The 17353-nt window shown below is 41.6% G+C and overlaps 1 protein-coding gene across 3 annotated transcripts; it reads left to right on the forward strand.

The window, feature by feature from the left end:
• The first annotated feature begins 237 nt into the window (after positions 1-237).
• Positions 238-16812, forward strand: LOC139384206 (probable E3 ubiquitin-protein ligase IRF2BPL). Of its 3 annotated transcripts, XM_071128936.1 has the most exons (4): positions 238-1212; positions 1412-1581; positions 5839-5912; positions 6881-16812. In XM_071128936.1, exon 4 carries the CDS (start codon positions 14123-14125, stop codon positions 16133-16135), a length of 2013 nt encoding a protein of 670 aa, XP_070985037.1. In that variant the 5' UTR covers positions 238-1212; positions 1412-1581; positions 5839-5912; positions 6881-14122; the 3' UTR covers positions 16136-16812. The 3 variants fall into 3 exon arrangements, with proteins under 3 accessions (XP_070985037.1, XP_070985036.1, XP_070985038.1); XM_071128935.1 differs by lacking the exon at positions 5839-5912; XM_071128937.1 differs by lacking the exons at positions 238-1212; positions 1412-1581; positions 5839-5912 and adding an exon at positions 6039-6190.
• Positions 16813-17353: the final 541 nt, after the last annotated feature.

A 17353-nucleotide genomic window follows, 5' to 3' on the forward strand; every position in this document is an offset into this window, starting at 1 on the left:
CTCCGGTGTGACACAAAGTAGTGTCCCAGTACCTCATTTTAGTGTTTATCGCTTTTCAAAATCGAAAAATAATTTGTCGAAAATAACTGACATTTCTAATTGTGGATATAGTGTTACTGCATAAAAACTCCGGTGTGACACGAAGTAGTGTCTCAGTACCTAATTTTAGTGTTTATCGCTAGATTAACTTTCTCACCCGAGGTTGTTTATTATTTTGTTGTTTAATGCTTATTTGTTTTTTGTTGTTGTTAAAGTTCTGACCTGTGGAGTCCCTATCATGCACAGCAGATTGAGATATTTCACGAACGAGATCATGTCCTTGACCGGAAGTTACTGTTGCAAGCAACAGCTGCTGTGTTTTCATATTGGCTCATAGTAGCTAACAGTAGAAGCTATGTTATATTTCTCGATTCTGACTAAAGGTTGTATTCATTTCCCAACGATTGTTTAAAATAGCACAGGTCTAGCAACTTCTTACTTGGTTTGCTGTGCTGTTCTTTCAACCTTTTAGAGGTGCCTACTAGCTAGCAACCTAACGTCAACCAACAATTATGTTTCGGGAAGTAAAACATGTTAGGATAAAATCAAATTTTATTTGTCACGTGCCGAATACAACTGTTACGGACTAAAATGGGAACCCAGACGCGAGCCTACCAGACTAGCTAAATGGAGCACCAGCTGTTCTGGAAGACTGTGTGATAACGCTCTCTGCAGTTGATGGTGGTGTATTCCTCAGTGCCATTGGATGAATCCCGGAATAAATTCCAGTCCTGTAGCCTATCATCTGACCACTTCCGTTTTGAGCGAGTCACTTGTACCTCCTGCTTTAGTTTTTGCCTGTAAACAAGAATCATGGTAGAATTATTGTCAGATTAGCGAGGGAGAGCTCTGTGTGGAGTAAAGGTGGTCTGGAGATTTGTTCGCTTCTGGTTGCACATGTGACATGCTGGTAGAAATGAGGTAAAACGGATGTAAATTTGCCTGCATTAAAGTCCCCGGCCACTAGGAGCGCCGCTTCTGGATGAGCATTTTCTGGTTTGATTTTGGCCTTATTCAGCTCTTTGAGTGCGGTCTTAGTACCAGCAAGTTGCAGAGAACGACTGCATTGTTTGTTTATCTAGCTATCTAACAACTTACAAGGCAAGTATCACGGTCACGTTCATATTACCCACCTTGATGCTGCAGACTCTCCCACTGTGGTTCCAGCAACAGGTAGGCTACCCAGTTTACCTTAGTCACTTGCTTTATTTAAACAAATTATGAGAATAGCCTTGACATCTGTCATTATTAAATAAAACGTTTTTCCTCATTGCTTAGTTACGATAAGATACTTTATTGTCAATTTTTGTGGAAACTACTTTTATAAGTTAGTTGTGGAAAAATGTATATTTGTCTGTCTCCCCTACGTTAGCTTTTCCAGAACCTTCTAGCCAGTGGAGGGATGGAGGGAGTATGAGACCCCAGCTCCTCGCAGGTTAAACCCAAAGCCCACACTCTGGAACACCACTAAACTCCGGAACACCCAGAACACTACACAGCTGCACAGCTCCAGGACACAGAATACATCTCACACAGCGCAAGGTTAGTCATCAAAGTGTCTTTGCATCTGATAAATTGTCATGGTCTGGGTTTGAAATGGCACCCTTTTCCCCATATAGTGCACTATTTTTGTGCAGAGCCCTATGGGCCTTGGTCAAAAGGAGTGTACTATATTGACCCTATAGGGAATATGATGCCATTTCGGATGTCGCCATGGATTTCCAACAGATGTAAGAGTCCTTTTCACCACTCGGGGGCAGTAGTGTCACTCCAACCTACTGGTTCTGTAGGAAGCACAGGATTTTGCAGAAGGCTGGAGATTCTAAAAAGGAAGTGTTTATTCACACATCTGAAAACACTTTTTAATAGGCTACAATGTCATTGTTTTTTCCTGTCCTTGTTGATTTTGGTGATTGCTATTTCCATTTGTCACTCTCTTGATGAGATGGAATACAAGACAAGCATGTTACTTTCAACCTCAGTTCTTTGAACTAATAACCATTTGCCTTCTATACTCCTCTGTTTGGCAACCTCTCATTATCATTAGTCGCTTTATGTTGATGCAAACACGACAGATTTACACTGGGCCATTTTCACCACATTATTGCAGTCATGTCAACACACACCTGTCAGCATTTGCATTACAGAAAATATATTCAAATGTTACCCACCAAATTGAAAAGCTGCGTTGTACAATGAGCCAGACTGCGTTGCATGCTAAGTCAAATGCATGTTTGGAATTATAGTCTGACAATATATATATAATTGGATTCATTACAAGTAGGCCAATGGCTGGCTTATTAACATGTTGTGTGATACAACGATAAACACATGCAATACATATAGCTCATGTTTTGGCGGCCAGTCAATTCTCCGTTTTGGTTTTGTCATAAACATACATAATATCCCTGTGTTTGGCTCCGTTGGCCGAGCACCAAGACTACTCTGAATTGTTACAATGGCTGCCGGGCCTCGCTCGGTCTCCCTCTCGTCTCCCTAGCCACAAGCTTCGGAACGCAGCCTCCTCCTGAACATTGGAGATCCATACAAAGCACCACTGACTATTTTAAAGCCCACATTTACTGTAAAGTAGGAAAATCGTGGTAAAAGCTCACAACGCACGGCATGAATATATCAACTCTGTACCGCTATTATATTATGCTGGCTGCTAATATCCATCCAGTTACATGGGAGAATTAGGTATGCTCCTTTCTTCTGGTGTAAAACTCAATTAAAGGTCCAAATGCAGCTGTTTTAAAAAATATATATATATTTTAATTTTACCCCTTTCCTCCCCAATTTAGTGGTATCCAATTGTTTTAGTAGCTACTATCTTGTCTCATCGCTACAACTCCCGTACGGGCTCGGGAGAGACGAAGATTGAAAGTCATGCGTCCTCCGATATACAACCCAACCAAGCGCGCTTCTTAACGCAGTGCGCATCCAACCCGGAAGCCAGCCGCACCAATGTGTCGGAGGAAACACTGTGCACCTGGCAACCTTGGTTAGCGCGCACTGCGCCCGGCCCACCACAGGAGTCGCTACAGGCCAAACCCTCCCTAACCCGGACGACGCTAGGCCAACGAACCTCCCGGTCGCGGCCGGTTACGACAGAGCCTGGGCGCGAACCCAGAGTCTCTGATGGCGCAGCTGGCGCTGCACTGTGCCACCCGGGAGGCCCAAATGCAGCTGATTTTATTTTAATTTTTCCCATTATTAATCCAACCTAATAGTTTGGAAATATATATAAAGCACAGGAACATCAATTTTGTTTACTGTACTGGGCCTTTAAGCATGAAAGCATTCAGGTGAAAACAAATCTCACTGGCTGGTGCACAGCTGTGCAAATAGACAGACAGACAGTGCCCTTCAGTGTTCAATAGAAGAACAATGGAGTTTAGTTTATTGATAACCCCACCCTCTTGAAATACTTTGAAATAATGGTTGGCTTTTTAAAAATATAGAAATTAATGTTTTTACTGATGTGGAGGTGATCCTTTATAAGAAACCTATTTGAAAAGCACCAGGTTTGAAGAAATGAGCTATTATTGTTGATGTCTGACAACAACAGAAAGGCTGTATAAGTACTACTATTCTATCCATTGTCATTCAACCACAGGCCTAGGCTATTACTGGCTTGTCCTCCTCCTCCTTTGTCCTCGGTTGAACTGTAATTTGTGTGCAGGCTACATGTTTGGTAGGAAATGTCAGTGCCTGGTTCTCTGTTACACCCGTGTGAGAGCCTTGGGTGGGGGCGCGCGTGTCGGTGTGTAAGAGAGAATTGGGAAATGCATTAGTCTTGTAAGATTGACTCGATACCCTTGCTTTGTTTGCCCAACTGACCAGTGTTACTAGATCAGCCTCCCTAAGCAATACAGCCAGCAATGCAGCCAGAGGGACACAACAGTGTTGATAAGGGAATGCACTGAATCAGTTACAGGCATTTGACATTTGTATCGAATAACTGTCTGTCCAATGTGTCCATATATTATTTAAGGACTTGGTCAGGTCACAATATGTTCATATAGTCCTTTTCTTGAAGATCACAATTGATCATTACTTGGTTGCAATTACTGTCGATTTAGTTTGTTCAAGATGGACTTAAATGTTTATGAACTGTGAATGGCCGGGTACAACAGTGATGTACTGTACATATGTGGTGTGACTCTCTGGTTATTGTAATGATTATTGCATGTTTAAAGGAGAAGGAGTACGTTATGCTATAAGATGTCTGAAGGGGCACCATTTTGTATCTGGTAGTACCTCTAAGCCAGTTGTCATGGCAACCATGCTATTTCTATTCCTCCTTGCACCTCTCCTTCTCTTTTTTTAGTTTTAACTCTACAGCTGCCAGACTGCGCTCACTTTGGGGATTGGCTATTTTTAGTCCTTGCCTTTGTTTCTCAACACATCATCAAACCATATGTGAAACAACCCATGCCCTGAATGATTCAGGCCACTTAATTATATGATTCAGGTCACTTGGTCGCTGTCACTCACATTGTCTGTACAAAACAGAACACAATTTTTTACATTATGTGAACCCTTTTGGCATAATGACACTAGAAGATAATTGTAGATTGAGAAGACCAGAATTGTGTGAAGCCTTGTTTTTAGAATCTATTTATTTTCAATATTTGGTCAATCTCACTATCGACAAACACAAGTGGGGACAGTTCCTTCGTCAATCATGATGACCATGGAATCTGATTTGGTACCCAGAGACCCATGGTATCTGATTTCTGTACATAAATGTAGAGGGACTAGCTAGATGTAGCTGAACTCTTTCTCATGAATGCCTCATATTACCTGTCTCACGTTGTAGTTGCCATAGTCTTATTTTCATTATTGATTTAACGTTAAGGAATCTGACTGGAACACACTGCATTACATCTCCAAGTGTCCTCAAGAAACAGTCGGGCGGTAATCTCCTATTTTTAAAATGTGATGTCATCAAGTATTTCATCATCAGTCATGACACACACAGAATCAGTCCCAGCCATAACAACACGCACAGTTGGAGCATTCATCTGTCAGCCTGGACCTAATTCAGATGAATTACACGGCCTAATCGTCTCCTCTGAGGGGTCTTTCCTCTAAGCCTGTTACAGAGCCAGATCAAAGGAGGTAATTGCCTCCCAAACGGCACCCCATCCCCTATATAATGCACTACTTTTGACGAGGGCCCATAGTGCACTACTTTTCACCACAGCTCTATGTAGTGAATCGGCTGCCAATTGGGACGCAGTCCAGGTAATTGCTTTTCTTGTCTGTATAAGAACACAACACCCTAACGGTGACTTCACCGGTGTCTGAATTTTGAATAGCTTTTGTAGACTCATTGAACCAGTGGAAAACACATTTATGATAAGCAAAGGAATTTTGTTAATGTATTTGGTAACATATACTTTCTTCCCAGTGACCCATTAATAAATGTAGTTTAGTTAGTTACCATCAGCCAAATCCACCGTTAGGTTTGAACACTTATCATTGATTGGATTCAGAGCTTCCATTACATCTCCTGAGAGAGAGAGGATTTAGTCATGTCTGGCCCCTGTATTATGAGGAAGTGTCTGTTGAACAGATGACCAGGTACTTTTGAACTAAAATAAAAGGAACTCCACTGTGTGGGAGCAATATATAGACCTATGCTCAATGTTGCTTTGTTTGAGATGAGTTGGCAGAATTCTTCCAGAGGTTTAGCAAGTATATTGCTTTGTTTATTTGTGTATTTGCTCACATAGGGTTGAAAAGTACCGTGAACTTTCAATAAATTCCCTGGTTTTCCCAAAATCTCAGTTGGAGAATTCACGGAATTAGGAGGGCATAAGCAGGCAACCTGGATCCTCCAACCAGGATTTCTGGAAAACCAGGTAATTTTCACAACATCCCACCATAATGACATTGTAATAGGCACTTGACTCTACTCAGTCATTATATTTATTGTGGTGGTGAATACAGTTGGTTTCCACAGCAACAATACATGTGATATTTTCCAGCTGTAAACAATGCATCTGTCTGACGTCATTGGCTAAGCAGCTGTAAAAGTGGTTTGGGAATTTGTTTGGAAATATCAGCAGACGTTGGACTTGGAAAAGACTACACAGGGCTGTAAAAACTGGGATGCAGGAGCGTGTTAACCAATTGAATGGTATTGTATTCTTTTCTTCCTACTTGTCCAACGTTGATTCAACATACCAGTAGTATATTGTAGTCATGGTTTTAGTGGGAAGAGACTGTTCTCCTATGACCCATTTGCCCTTTGACCAGAGGAAATGTTTATGCTGGGCATCCTGCAGACTGACCTATTGACTGTTGTTGGAGTGCACCATCCATCTGTTTATTTAACTATTTTCACTTGTTGTATTGTACATTTTATATTGTAAATGTGTAATTGGAGTACTGTCTTGTATTATATTTTATGTAGGCTGTTTTGTTCTGATGTAATTGTTTTAATTATGTTTGGACCCCAGGAAGAGTAGCTGATGCTAAACATTCCAATACAGTGATGACAATGACTAAATACAACCAGTATCATCCATCTGACTAGCTGGCTTAGAGAAAAGCCATTTGGATCCAACAATAAATATTGATACATTTGCTGTGTGACACATCTTCAAGCTAGAACATGACCACACGATGTAGCATAGCAAAGTCTCTACAGAAGAGATTGTGATGAAAATGTAATAAGAAACCCAGGAGGCTCTGTGAAGCAATCAGCTCATTGTGTGATCTGAATGACTGTGTCCATGTGTGGAATACTGAGAGAGAGGGAGATATAAAGTGCTGATCTGAGCTGAGGCAGGTGGCTGATTGCTGGTTTCTCTCTCTGTCTGTGCAGGAACCTTCTGGAGACCATCCCTAACAACAGCAGCAGCTTGGCAGCCAGAGGTGTGCAGCAGCAGTTTTCTTTGGGTTGCCATAGCAACACCCACCGATGGCAACCTGCAAACAGTGCAGTCCAGATAAGAGGGGGAAAAAATATTGTTTGTCATGTTTTCACAATTTGAAGACATAATTGGCTATCTTTAGTCTATTCGACTATTTCCTCCTCCCAAACAAAAACATGCATCTGTGCCATACCTGATGCATTGTGCACTTTAAAAAGAACTGTATGATACTTCATAATGTTTAGCCAGTAAATATTTGACTTATTTTATACATTGTAATGTGTACAGTGCCTTCAGAAAGTTTGCACATCCCTTGACTTTTTTATTTATCAAATAGAGATGTATTGTCACTGGCCTACACACAATACCCCATAATGTCAAAGTGGAATGATGTTTTTTGATTTTTTTAAAAATGAATTAAAACTGAAAAGCTGAAATGTCTTGAGTCAATAAGTATTGAAGCCCTTTGTTCTGGCAAGCCTAAAAGTTGCATGGACTCTGTGTGCCATTATAGTGTTTTAACATGATTTTTGAATGACCCCCTCATCTCTGTACTCCACACATGCAATTATCTGTAAGGTCTCTCAGTTCAGCAGTGAATTTCAAACACAGATTCAACCACAAAGACCAGGGAGGTTTTCAAATGTCTCGCAAAGTACGCCACCTGTTGGTAGATGAAGAATAACTCAGACATTGAATATCCCTTTGTGCATGTTGAAGTTATTAATTACATGTTTGATGTTGTATCAATACAGCCAGTCACTACAAAGATACAGACGTCCTTCCTAACTCAGTTAAAGGAATGACACCACTAAGAGATTTCACCATGAGGCCAATGGTGACTATAAAACAGTTAGTTAAATGGCTGTGATAGGAGAAAACTGATGATGGGTCAACAACATTGTAGTTACTCCACAATACCAACCTAATTGACAGAGTGAAATGAAGGAAGCCTGTACAGATATTCCAAATCATGCATCCTGTTATCAACAATGCACTAAAGTACACTGCAAATGTGGCAAAGCAATAAACCTTTTGTCCTGAATACACTGTGTTATGTTTGGGACAAATCCAATACTCTTCCTGGGGTCCAGCAAAATTAAGGCAGTTATAAAAGTGTTTTTTAACATTACAATACATTCATAACAGATTTAACAAGTGTGTGCCCATGGGACTCTACAGTCGTGGCCAAAACTTTTGAGAATGACACAAATATTATTTTCAAAGTTTGCTGCTTCAGTGTCTTTAGATATTTTTGTCAGATGTTACTATGGAATACTAAAATATAATTACAAGCATTTCATAAGTGTCAAAGGCTTTTATTGACAATTACATGAAGTTGATGCAAAGAGTCAATATTTGCAGTGTTGAACCTTCTTTTAAGACCTCTGTAATCCACCCTGGCATGCTAACTTCAATTAACTTCTGGGCCACATCCTGACTGATGGCAGCCCATTCTTGCATAATCAATGCTTGAAGTTTGTCAGAATTTGTGGGGTTTTGTTTGTCCACCCACCTCTTGAGGATTGACCACAAATTCTCAATGGGATTAAGGTCTGGAGAGTTTCCTGGCCATGGACCCAAAATATCGATGTTTTGTTCCCAGAGCCAATTAGTTATCACTTATGCCTTATGGAAAGGTGCTCCATCATCCTGGAAAAGGCATTGTTCGTCACCAAACTGTTTCTGGATGGTTGGGAGAAGTTGCTCTCGGAGGATGTGTTGGTACAATTCTTTATTCATGGCTGTGTTCTTAGGCAAAATTGTGATTAATTTTAATCAGCCCTTGGCTGAGAAGCAACCCCACACATGAATGGTCTCAGGATGCTTTACTGTTGGCATGACACAGGACTGATGGTAGCGCTCACCTTGTCTTCTCCAGACAAGCTTTTTTTCCGGATGCCCCAAACAATCGGAAAGAGGATTAAGAGAAAATGACTTTACCCCAGTCCTCAGCAGTCCAATCCCTGTACCTTTTACACAATATCAGTATGTCCCTGATGTTGTTCCTGGAGAGAAGTGGCTTCTTTTCAGCCCTTCTTGACACCAGGCCATCCTCAAAGTCTTCGCCCCACTGTGCGTGCAGATGCACTCACACCTGCCTGCTGCCATTCCTGAGCAAGCTTTGAACTGGTGGTGCCCCGATCCCGCAGCTGAATCAAGCGCCAGGACCTTCTTGGGTGCCCTGAAGCCTTCTTCACAACAATTGAACCGCTCTCCTTGAAGTTCTTGATGATCCGATAAATGGTTGATTTAAGTGCAATCTTACTGACAGCAATATCCTTGCCTGTGAAGCCCTTTTTGTGCAAAGCAATGATGACGGCACGTGTTTCCTTGCAGGTAACCATGTTTGTCAGAGGAAGAACAATGATTCCAAGCACCACTCTCCTTTTGATGCTTTCAGTCTGTTATTCGAACTCAATCAGCATGACAGAGTGATCTCCAGCCTTGTCCTCGTCAACACTCACACCTGTGTTAACGAGAGAATCACTGACATGATGTCAGCTGGTCCTTTTGTGGCAGGGCTGAAATGCAGTGGAAATGTTTTTGGGGGTTTCAGTTCATTTGCGTGGAAAAGAGGGACTTTGCAATTAATTGCAATTCATCTGATCACTCTTCATAACATTATGGAGTATATGCAAATTGCCATCATACAAACTGAGGCAGCAGACTTTGAAAATTAATATTTGTCATTCTCATCTTTTGGACACGACTGTACTCTACTACCACATATCTTTAACACAAAATCCATCTGTATATGTGTGTTTGTATGCATGTGTCTGTTTGTGTTGCTTCAGTAGGTGCCGCTAATTTGTTTTGTTTTAAACAACGACGGTGATAGCTTTGCATATAGTATATTGAGAATTAGTTGTTCTTGCATATGGGTGATTTAGCTGTTGTCTGCTTCTTGTTGCGTAGTTAGGGAATTCATATGTGGCTGTAAAATAGTTTTTGAAGAGAGAGGGTAATAAGTGATTTAAAGTGCAGTAAACAAGCAACTTGAAAATAATTAATTTGATAAATATTCAGGTGTCCGCATTGAAAAGCGGTGCTGAATGGTCTCTAACACCAGCAGATGATATTGTTCAAACAGAGCGTTTCTGCAGGTGATAGATTGATAGTAGTTTGGTGTGTGTGTGCAGGCCCATATAATGTTACAGTAACGGATGAATGGGAAGATCATTGTGTAGTAGAGACTGAGAGCAGTGCCTCTGTTTAGGAGATATCTCATTTTGCCAAGTATCCCCGTATTCTTGGCAATCTTAAAGGTTATTGTCTTTGTGTGGTTTCCATGACAATTCATCATCAATCAGAACACCAAGAAAGCGTGTTGTACAGCCCTGATCAATAGGTATATTATCAATATGGACCACTATATAATCTGTATTTTATTTCCTTTGGACTAAAAAATAAAACAAAATGTTTTTATTCAGTGACAATTTGTTCATTTTAAACCACTTTTGAGATATTACATAGTTCATCATTAACAACATCAATAAGATACTTACATTTTTTTGTGTGTAAATCATAAATAATAGGGGTCCAAGAATTGATCCCTGAGGCAAGCTGGAGACCAAAGCAGTCACACCCATAGTTTCAAGTTTTTGTAATAAAATATGAGGATCAACAGTATCAACTGCTTTTGAGAGATCCAAAAAAATACCTAATGTATGATGTTTGCGGTTATTTGCCTAATGTATTTTGTCAATTAAGTAAGTAACCGCCAGTTAGGCAGTGAGATTTTCTGAAGCCATACTGATGTTTGTATAACAACCTTTCCTTGTTAAGCTATTTGATGAATATTGTTATATGCGAGCTTCTCTAACATGTTTGAGCTAGCTGGAAAAATTGAAATTGGTCTGTAATGTGTAAAGTATGCTGGATCTTTAGCTTTATAAATTGGAACAATTTTGGCAATTTTCAGTTCAGAAGGCTCAATGCCCTTAACAATTTATATATTTAAAATGTGGGGAAGAGGTGTGATAATGAAATCAACCACGTCTTTAGCTAGCTTAGCATCCAATCTGTTGTGACCAGAGGCAGTGTTTTTCAGTGTTTTCTCTACCTTATGTTGTTTTTAGTATTACATTGTTATTGATTACTACATTGTTGGGTTTAGAGCTTGCGAGAAGGGTATTTCACTGTACTTGTGCACTTGAATTCACAGGACCGCTTTGTTCTGTCTCCTAGCTCAGAAGGATCCCCATGGCAACGGCAGCAGCATTTGTCAGCTTCATCAGAGAGTGAGAAGAGAGTAGGTAAAGGGCAATTCCACAATAATGTAATTACGCTGAGACTCAGGTTTTTCACTTTAAAACATATACCAAACAAAAAACATGTATTTCATAGTTGAACAAACCATGGGACTACTTTTAACCATTTCCACTGAACATTTTAGAATAACACCTTTTTACAGGAAGAATTGTGCAGATACAAAGTTTGATAACAGAATAAAACTGAGGGAGATTTTACCATAATTCTGTTATCAAACTTTGCATCTACACTGTTTTTCCAGTAAATTATTCATTTTATTTTACTTTGTAAATTCTTCAAAGTAGTCATTGTGCATAGAGTTGTATGGTTTGTTTTAAAGTGAAAAGTAAGTCTCGGTGTAATTCCGTTAGCATGGAATTGCCCTAACGTAAATCTGCATGCTGCTGGCAGTCTGCCAGCGACTCAAATAAAAGAGCACTTTGAACTGCTGCCCAGTTTGGAGGAGAGGAGCTGTCAGGCCTGCTTAATGTTGGCAGTTTGTCATTGGCAAGCCTTTCCCAGAATTCATCTGTCTGGCAACGTGCCAGGCACTTAGCTGAAGCTAAAAAAATTAACCCCTGCGCTTGCAAAATGTTCCACTGAGCGAGATGGGGAGAGAGACATCAGCACAGTTGGTATGTGAGCGGCTCAGTGTATGCATGAGGGGCCGTGGGGATATCACAGGATCCTTTCAGGATGGAGGCAGGCGGGAACTATTAACCTCCTCTGCTTTGTTTTGTGTAAAGCTATGTATTTGGTTGTTTTAAAGTCTTCTGAGGTCTGAGGCAGAATTTGTAAATCGTTTTAATTGTTGCGATGTTGAGTTCTGCCTGTGATATTTATAGTACTGACCTTCCACTTACATGGATGGATGTACGTTATTGGGTAGTTTGGCTAGTTGATGTGGCATTGTTTTGTAATAAGCTTATGTTTGAATTGTATCCATATGTGTAAACCTAAGAGAGAAGGCACTGTTTTGCCATTTGCTTTTAGGATCATTCAGACCTTTTTTTTTACTGAGATTGCGCTCCACACTTAAATCAAGCAAAACTATTGGTGTTGGAATTGTATTGAGCCTCGCCTGGCACGCAGGCCCAGTGTTGGAATAAATGGCACAAACCCTTTTTCTTCCCATGCCACACCTTTTTCTGCCTTATTCTGTTGACTGATGATGGCTGCTCTTTCATTTGGCTGTCTGTCACAATAACTGGTGCACAAATAGAGTGAGAATTGTCCACATACAGCCCACATAACAACGCTGAGTGCTGCCTGCTGCTGGTAGTCATTCAGCCTGCTGTGTATTGCACAGACTCTGAATAAAAACCAGACTCCATCTTCTCGTCTCTTTATGTGGCATTTCTAGCTTCCCCTGCCACTGATGGGCTGGTCTATGAAACTAAATGATGTTTTCTTGGTTATTTGTTTAGGTGCAATTATTTCATGTGGTCAGACTCTGCATTATACATCATATACTGTCACCTCAGAGACATCAGTGCTTGTAATTTAAAGTGAGTCTGTAATGTATCAAAACACAGTATTTACAAATACACACATGTGCAACCAGTACCCATGTAGCCTAACAGCATGGCACATGTTTGGTGCAGTGAAAGCAACATTGTTTTGGAAAAGCAGCGGCATGGTGCAGACTCTTTCTTGGCCAAGGATGGAGGACCACACCACCACCATACAGTACCGTGCCAGGCCAGCGGTATGTGGAGACTGCAATAAACTACTTTCCTCCCTCCCTCTGCTGCCATTGTTTTTCTTTCTTCACTCTCCTTCTCTCCCAGTTGTATAACAGGGGAAAATGATTCTCTGCCTGCCTACTTAGGGTGTTGTTAATCAGGAAGGGAGACTGGGGGGGGGGGGGGGGAGGGGAAGGAAGGGGCGGAGGGTGCGCAGAGCAGGCTACTCTTGTCTGTGCAGTAGGTAAACAATCGAAATGTAGGGAAAATGTCTCTAGTTCAACTAGCCCAGTGTTATTTTTATTGCAGAGGAATCGACTCCCTATTTATTTTAGCCATCACACTGTGCGTATATTTTCTTTTGGAGAATATATTAAACGTTATTGTAATCACACATGCCTATTGCAATGAATGTTGCCAAATTAAATCAGATTATCAACATATTTTAATCAGAAATTAAAAAGATAAAGGTATATTAAAGGCTTTCGCTCCATTACCTAATGTTAGGCTATAGCCAGGCGTTTTCCTTTTAACCAGTTTTTTTGCTCGATAGTGGTTTGATTAAGATTATGCTTTTTGATGCTCCTGCACTGCGAAAAACCAACACAACGCATAACAAATTGAATTGTTTCGTAATCGTAAATTGCTTTATGCTATTGAAGGTTTCGTTTTGCTGACATAAGCAAAAGTAACCTATTTGAAACATAATACATTTGTATTTAATAATAATTAATGTATATTAATGACATCTAATATCTAATATGACATATAATATTGACACATAATTTCGCAGTAGTAAAATACATTCAAATGCCAGAGTTGTAGAAACCCATATTCTGCTTTATGTAATTTGGTCAGGATTGTGCGTTCGTGTTCGCTCCCAGTCCATTCAAAAGATTAGAAGGGAGTGGTTTGAGCTTTGCGTGTTAGGAAAGCAACAAGTGGCATGTCTTTTTTTTTTTTTTTATGAACTGCGGAACGTGGTGCTTACGTCACTGCTCTAGCCAGGTGGCATTCCAAACTGGGGAGAGGAGACGTGGAGGCACAATCAAAATTTCAAATCACAAACCAAGTCAGGATGTGAGACGCGTGTAAAGCACATTTTAGTCCTACAACCGATCACTGCTCGTCACTGGCATCGGAAGAGGAGTAGGGAAGGAAGAGGGTTCCTTTTTGGGGGCAAATTCACGGACTGAAAAGAAAAATTGCAATCATAATCTGGGGGGGAAAGGACGAGGGCAAGGGACATTCAACATGTCTTCTGCACACGTATCCTCATCTCGGAGACAGTCATGTTACCTGTGCGATTTACCCCGTATGCCTTGGGCTATGATTTGGGATTTTACGGAGGCAGTGTGCAGGGGTTGTGTGAATTATGAAGGTGCAGATCGGATCGAGTTTGTTATCGAAACTGCACGCCACCTCAAACGTGCTCATGGTTTCCAAGAGGGGAGATCCCCCGGTCCACCGCCGCCGCCCACAGTCAAAACCCAGGCGGCAATATCAGCCAAGGAGACGGTGCAAATCAACCATGTGGACGGACCATCTAAACAACAACAACAACAGTCGGGGATGGACCGCTACTCTCTGAACGCAGAGAGACCTCGCTTTGACTACTCCAGTATTGGCGCCCATGCCAGCAGACTTCCGAATGGAATGAGCGGTCCAAATGGGTTCCCAAAACCGGACGATGGTCCCCCAGAGTTGAACCGACAGAGCCCGAACTCCCGTCGGAGCCATGGTCTAGTTGCGGTCCCAGGACAAATGAATGTCCCCCCCAACCTTCTCCCACAGACCATGTTGAATGGACCCTCCTCGGCAACAGCCATAGCCTCGCATAGCCTGTCTAGCCGCCCCCCACCATCCATTGTGGGACCCTCTTTGTCCACGTCCTCTCAGTCCATGTCAGAACAAGGTAAACGACCAGGTTCTGTGTCAAGCACTGACCAAGAGAGAGATCTGAAAGAGAAACAGCGTAATGCGGAGGCTTTGGCTGAGCTTAGTGAAAGTTTAAGAAATAGAAACGAAGACTGGGCAAACAAACCGAAAATAGTAAGGGACACTTTGCTTACTCTTTCAAACAGCTCCCCGTTTGATGTGAGATTTAAAAAGGATCATTCACTCGTGGGCAGGGTGTTTGCTTTCGATGCAGTGTCAAAGCCTGGCATGGACTATGAATTGAAAATATTTATCGAGTACCCAAGTGGATCTGGTAATGTATTTTCCAGCGCATCGGGGGTGGCCAAACAAATGTATCAGGACTGCATGAAGGACTTTGGCAGAGGGCTCTCCTCGGGTTTTAAATATTTGGAGTATGAGAAAAAGCATGGTTCTGGGGACTGGCGACTCCTGGGTGATTTGTTGCCCGAGTCGGTCCGATTCTTTAAAGAGGGGCTGGGGGTTGAAATGTTGCCACAGCCCTACATTGATACCAGCTGTCCATTGCTGCCCACTGCTTTGGTCAACATCCCTCGTGGCTTGCCATCTGCGAGTGCCCCGAGGATTGGCGTGCGTAAGCGTAAAGCCTCCCCAGAACCTGACTCCGCAGAGAGCGCGCTGAAACTATCTGAACAAGAACAACAGAGGCAGCAGTGGATGGCCAGCCAGAGCGAGGCGTTAAAACTGACGATGGCATCCGGATCATTCGGTACCTCACACGGGGCACCCCCACCGCTCGGCCCTGGTCATTCTGTTCACTCAAGCCGCGCTACGCCCCCTGAATCAACGCCCCAGAATGGACAGTCTCCAATGGCCGCGCTCATGTCTGTCGCGGACACGTTGGGCAATGCGCACTCCCCGAAGGACAACAACTCAGTTCACTCCACCACATCCACCAGGCATAACAGCAGCAGCCCGGTCTCGCCCGCCTCTGTTTCGGGGCAGAGGCGTTTGGCTTCACGTAACGGAGAGCTCAATCTATCTGGGGGTCCCTCCCAGTCCAATGCGCATTCTGGCATGGATCAGGTCCACGCGCAAAACATTCCAGATTCGCCCATGGCTAACAACGGACCTCTGTGTTGTACCATTTGCCACGAACGTTTAGAGGATACCCATTTCGTTCAGTGTCCGTCAGTTCCCAACCATAAATTCTGTTTCCCTTGTTCCCGAGAGAGCATCAAAGCGCAGGGAGCAACTGGCGAGGTGTATTGTCCTAGCGGAGAAAAATGCCCCCTGGTAGGTTCTAATGTGCCTTGGGCGTTCATGCAAGGTGAGATAGCAACAATATTAGCTGGGGACGTTAAGGTAAAAAAGGAGAGGGACCCATAGATATGTCCTATGGCTTCCCATAGAAACGTGCATTTTAGTCCAATATATACAGTATACACATGTGAATACTCAAAACGTACAAAAAATAGTTGATGTACAGAGACGTCCCCTCCTTCTCATATTTCTGTTTTTTGAAGCAACGGAATAGTACAGTATGTGATGTCACCTAATTTTATGGGGGGTGTTTTGACGGGTACTAGTGTTGTATTTGGATGACAGTGACGAGTCAAAGCACTTTCACTTTGTCACTGCTGCCGTTTTCCCCTCCAACTCATGCACTTATCTCATTATAAAAAGGCCAGTTTAAACTCCCAATGAATACATGTCTGTAAAATGAAACTACGCATAGTAAATATCCAATAACAGTAATGACAATTTGCCCTAACTCCTATATTGGGTACAAATCATTCTGATTTACTTTTTTTCGTTTATTTAATATATTCATTTTTTAAATTTTTTTACAGCAAGTATCTCTTTTCTTCTTGTGATCGAAAATATTTTACTACGTGTTATTCATTTCTCTTCCCGTTTGCTTTGATGATGCACGGATGCTTAAAAAGGTAGAGCAAAATGCTGTACATTAATGTAAACTGTTTGTTTATACATTTCTGTAGTAACAGAAGACTTGTAATGTGCCTTGGAGCTGAGTAAATTGTAATAAATTCCATTGATATTAACCCTTGGTGAAATGTCAGTTTATTTAACAAGTTTAGACTGTTACAATAGCTGGTTCACTGAGGTATAACAAATAATTTATTTATTTTTGTGTCCATATATATAGCTCAACCATAGCATTATATCAATTTACAATGTTATCTAACATGAGATATGCTGTAATTGGAGATGACAACCTTGACATTAAGATCTGGCTCAAAATACCTTTATTTCATATTTAAATGTGTTTATTACACACAGACCTTACTGCAAAGCCAAATTAACGTTGGACTCATAGAGATCAGATGGTGCTATGCTTATTCATCATAACCTCTTTCAATATGTAAAAGTAACATTACCTTACATTCTAGTAGTTCTGCAAGCTCATTACTCCAGAGTGATTTTAAATACATGTGAACAAGTGTTTATTTCTCCTGTATCTGTCTGTTGGTTAGGCTGCTTTAGTTGCGGCTATCTGATTGGCACATGGTTTACTTGCATTGGATGGGCCCACAATTTGAACAGCTGTGCTTCTCAGCAAGACAACAAAAAGAGTCCTCAACA

This window comes from Oncorhynchus clarkii, chromosome 25 (assembly GCF_045791955.1).
Source record: "Oncorhynchus clarkii lewisi isolate Uvic-CL-2024 chromosome 25, UVic_Ocla_1.0, whole genome shotgun sequence".
Classification (NCBI taxonomy): domain Eukaryota; kingdom Metazoa; phylum Chordata; class Actinopteri; order Salmoniformes; family Salmonidae; genus Oncorhynchus; species Oncorhynchus clarkii.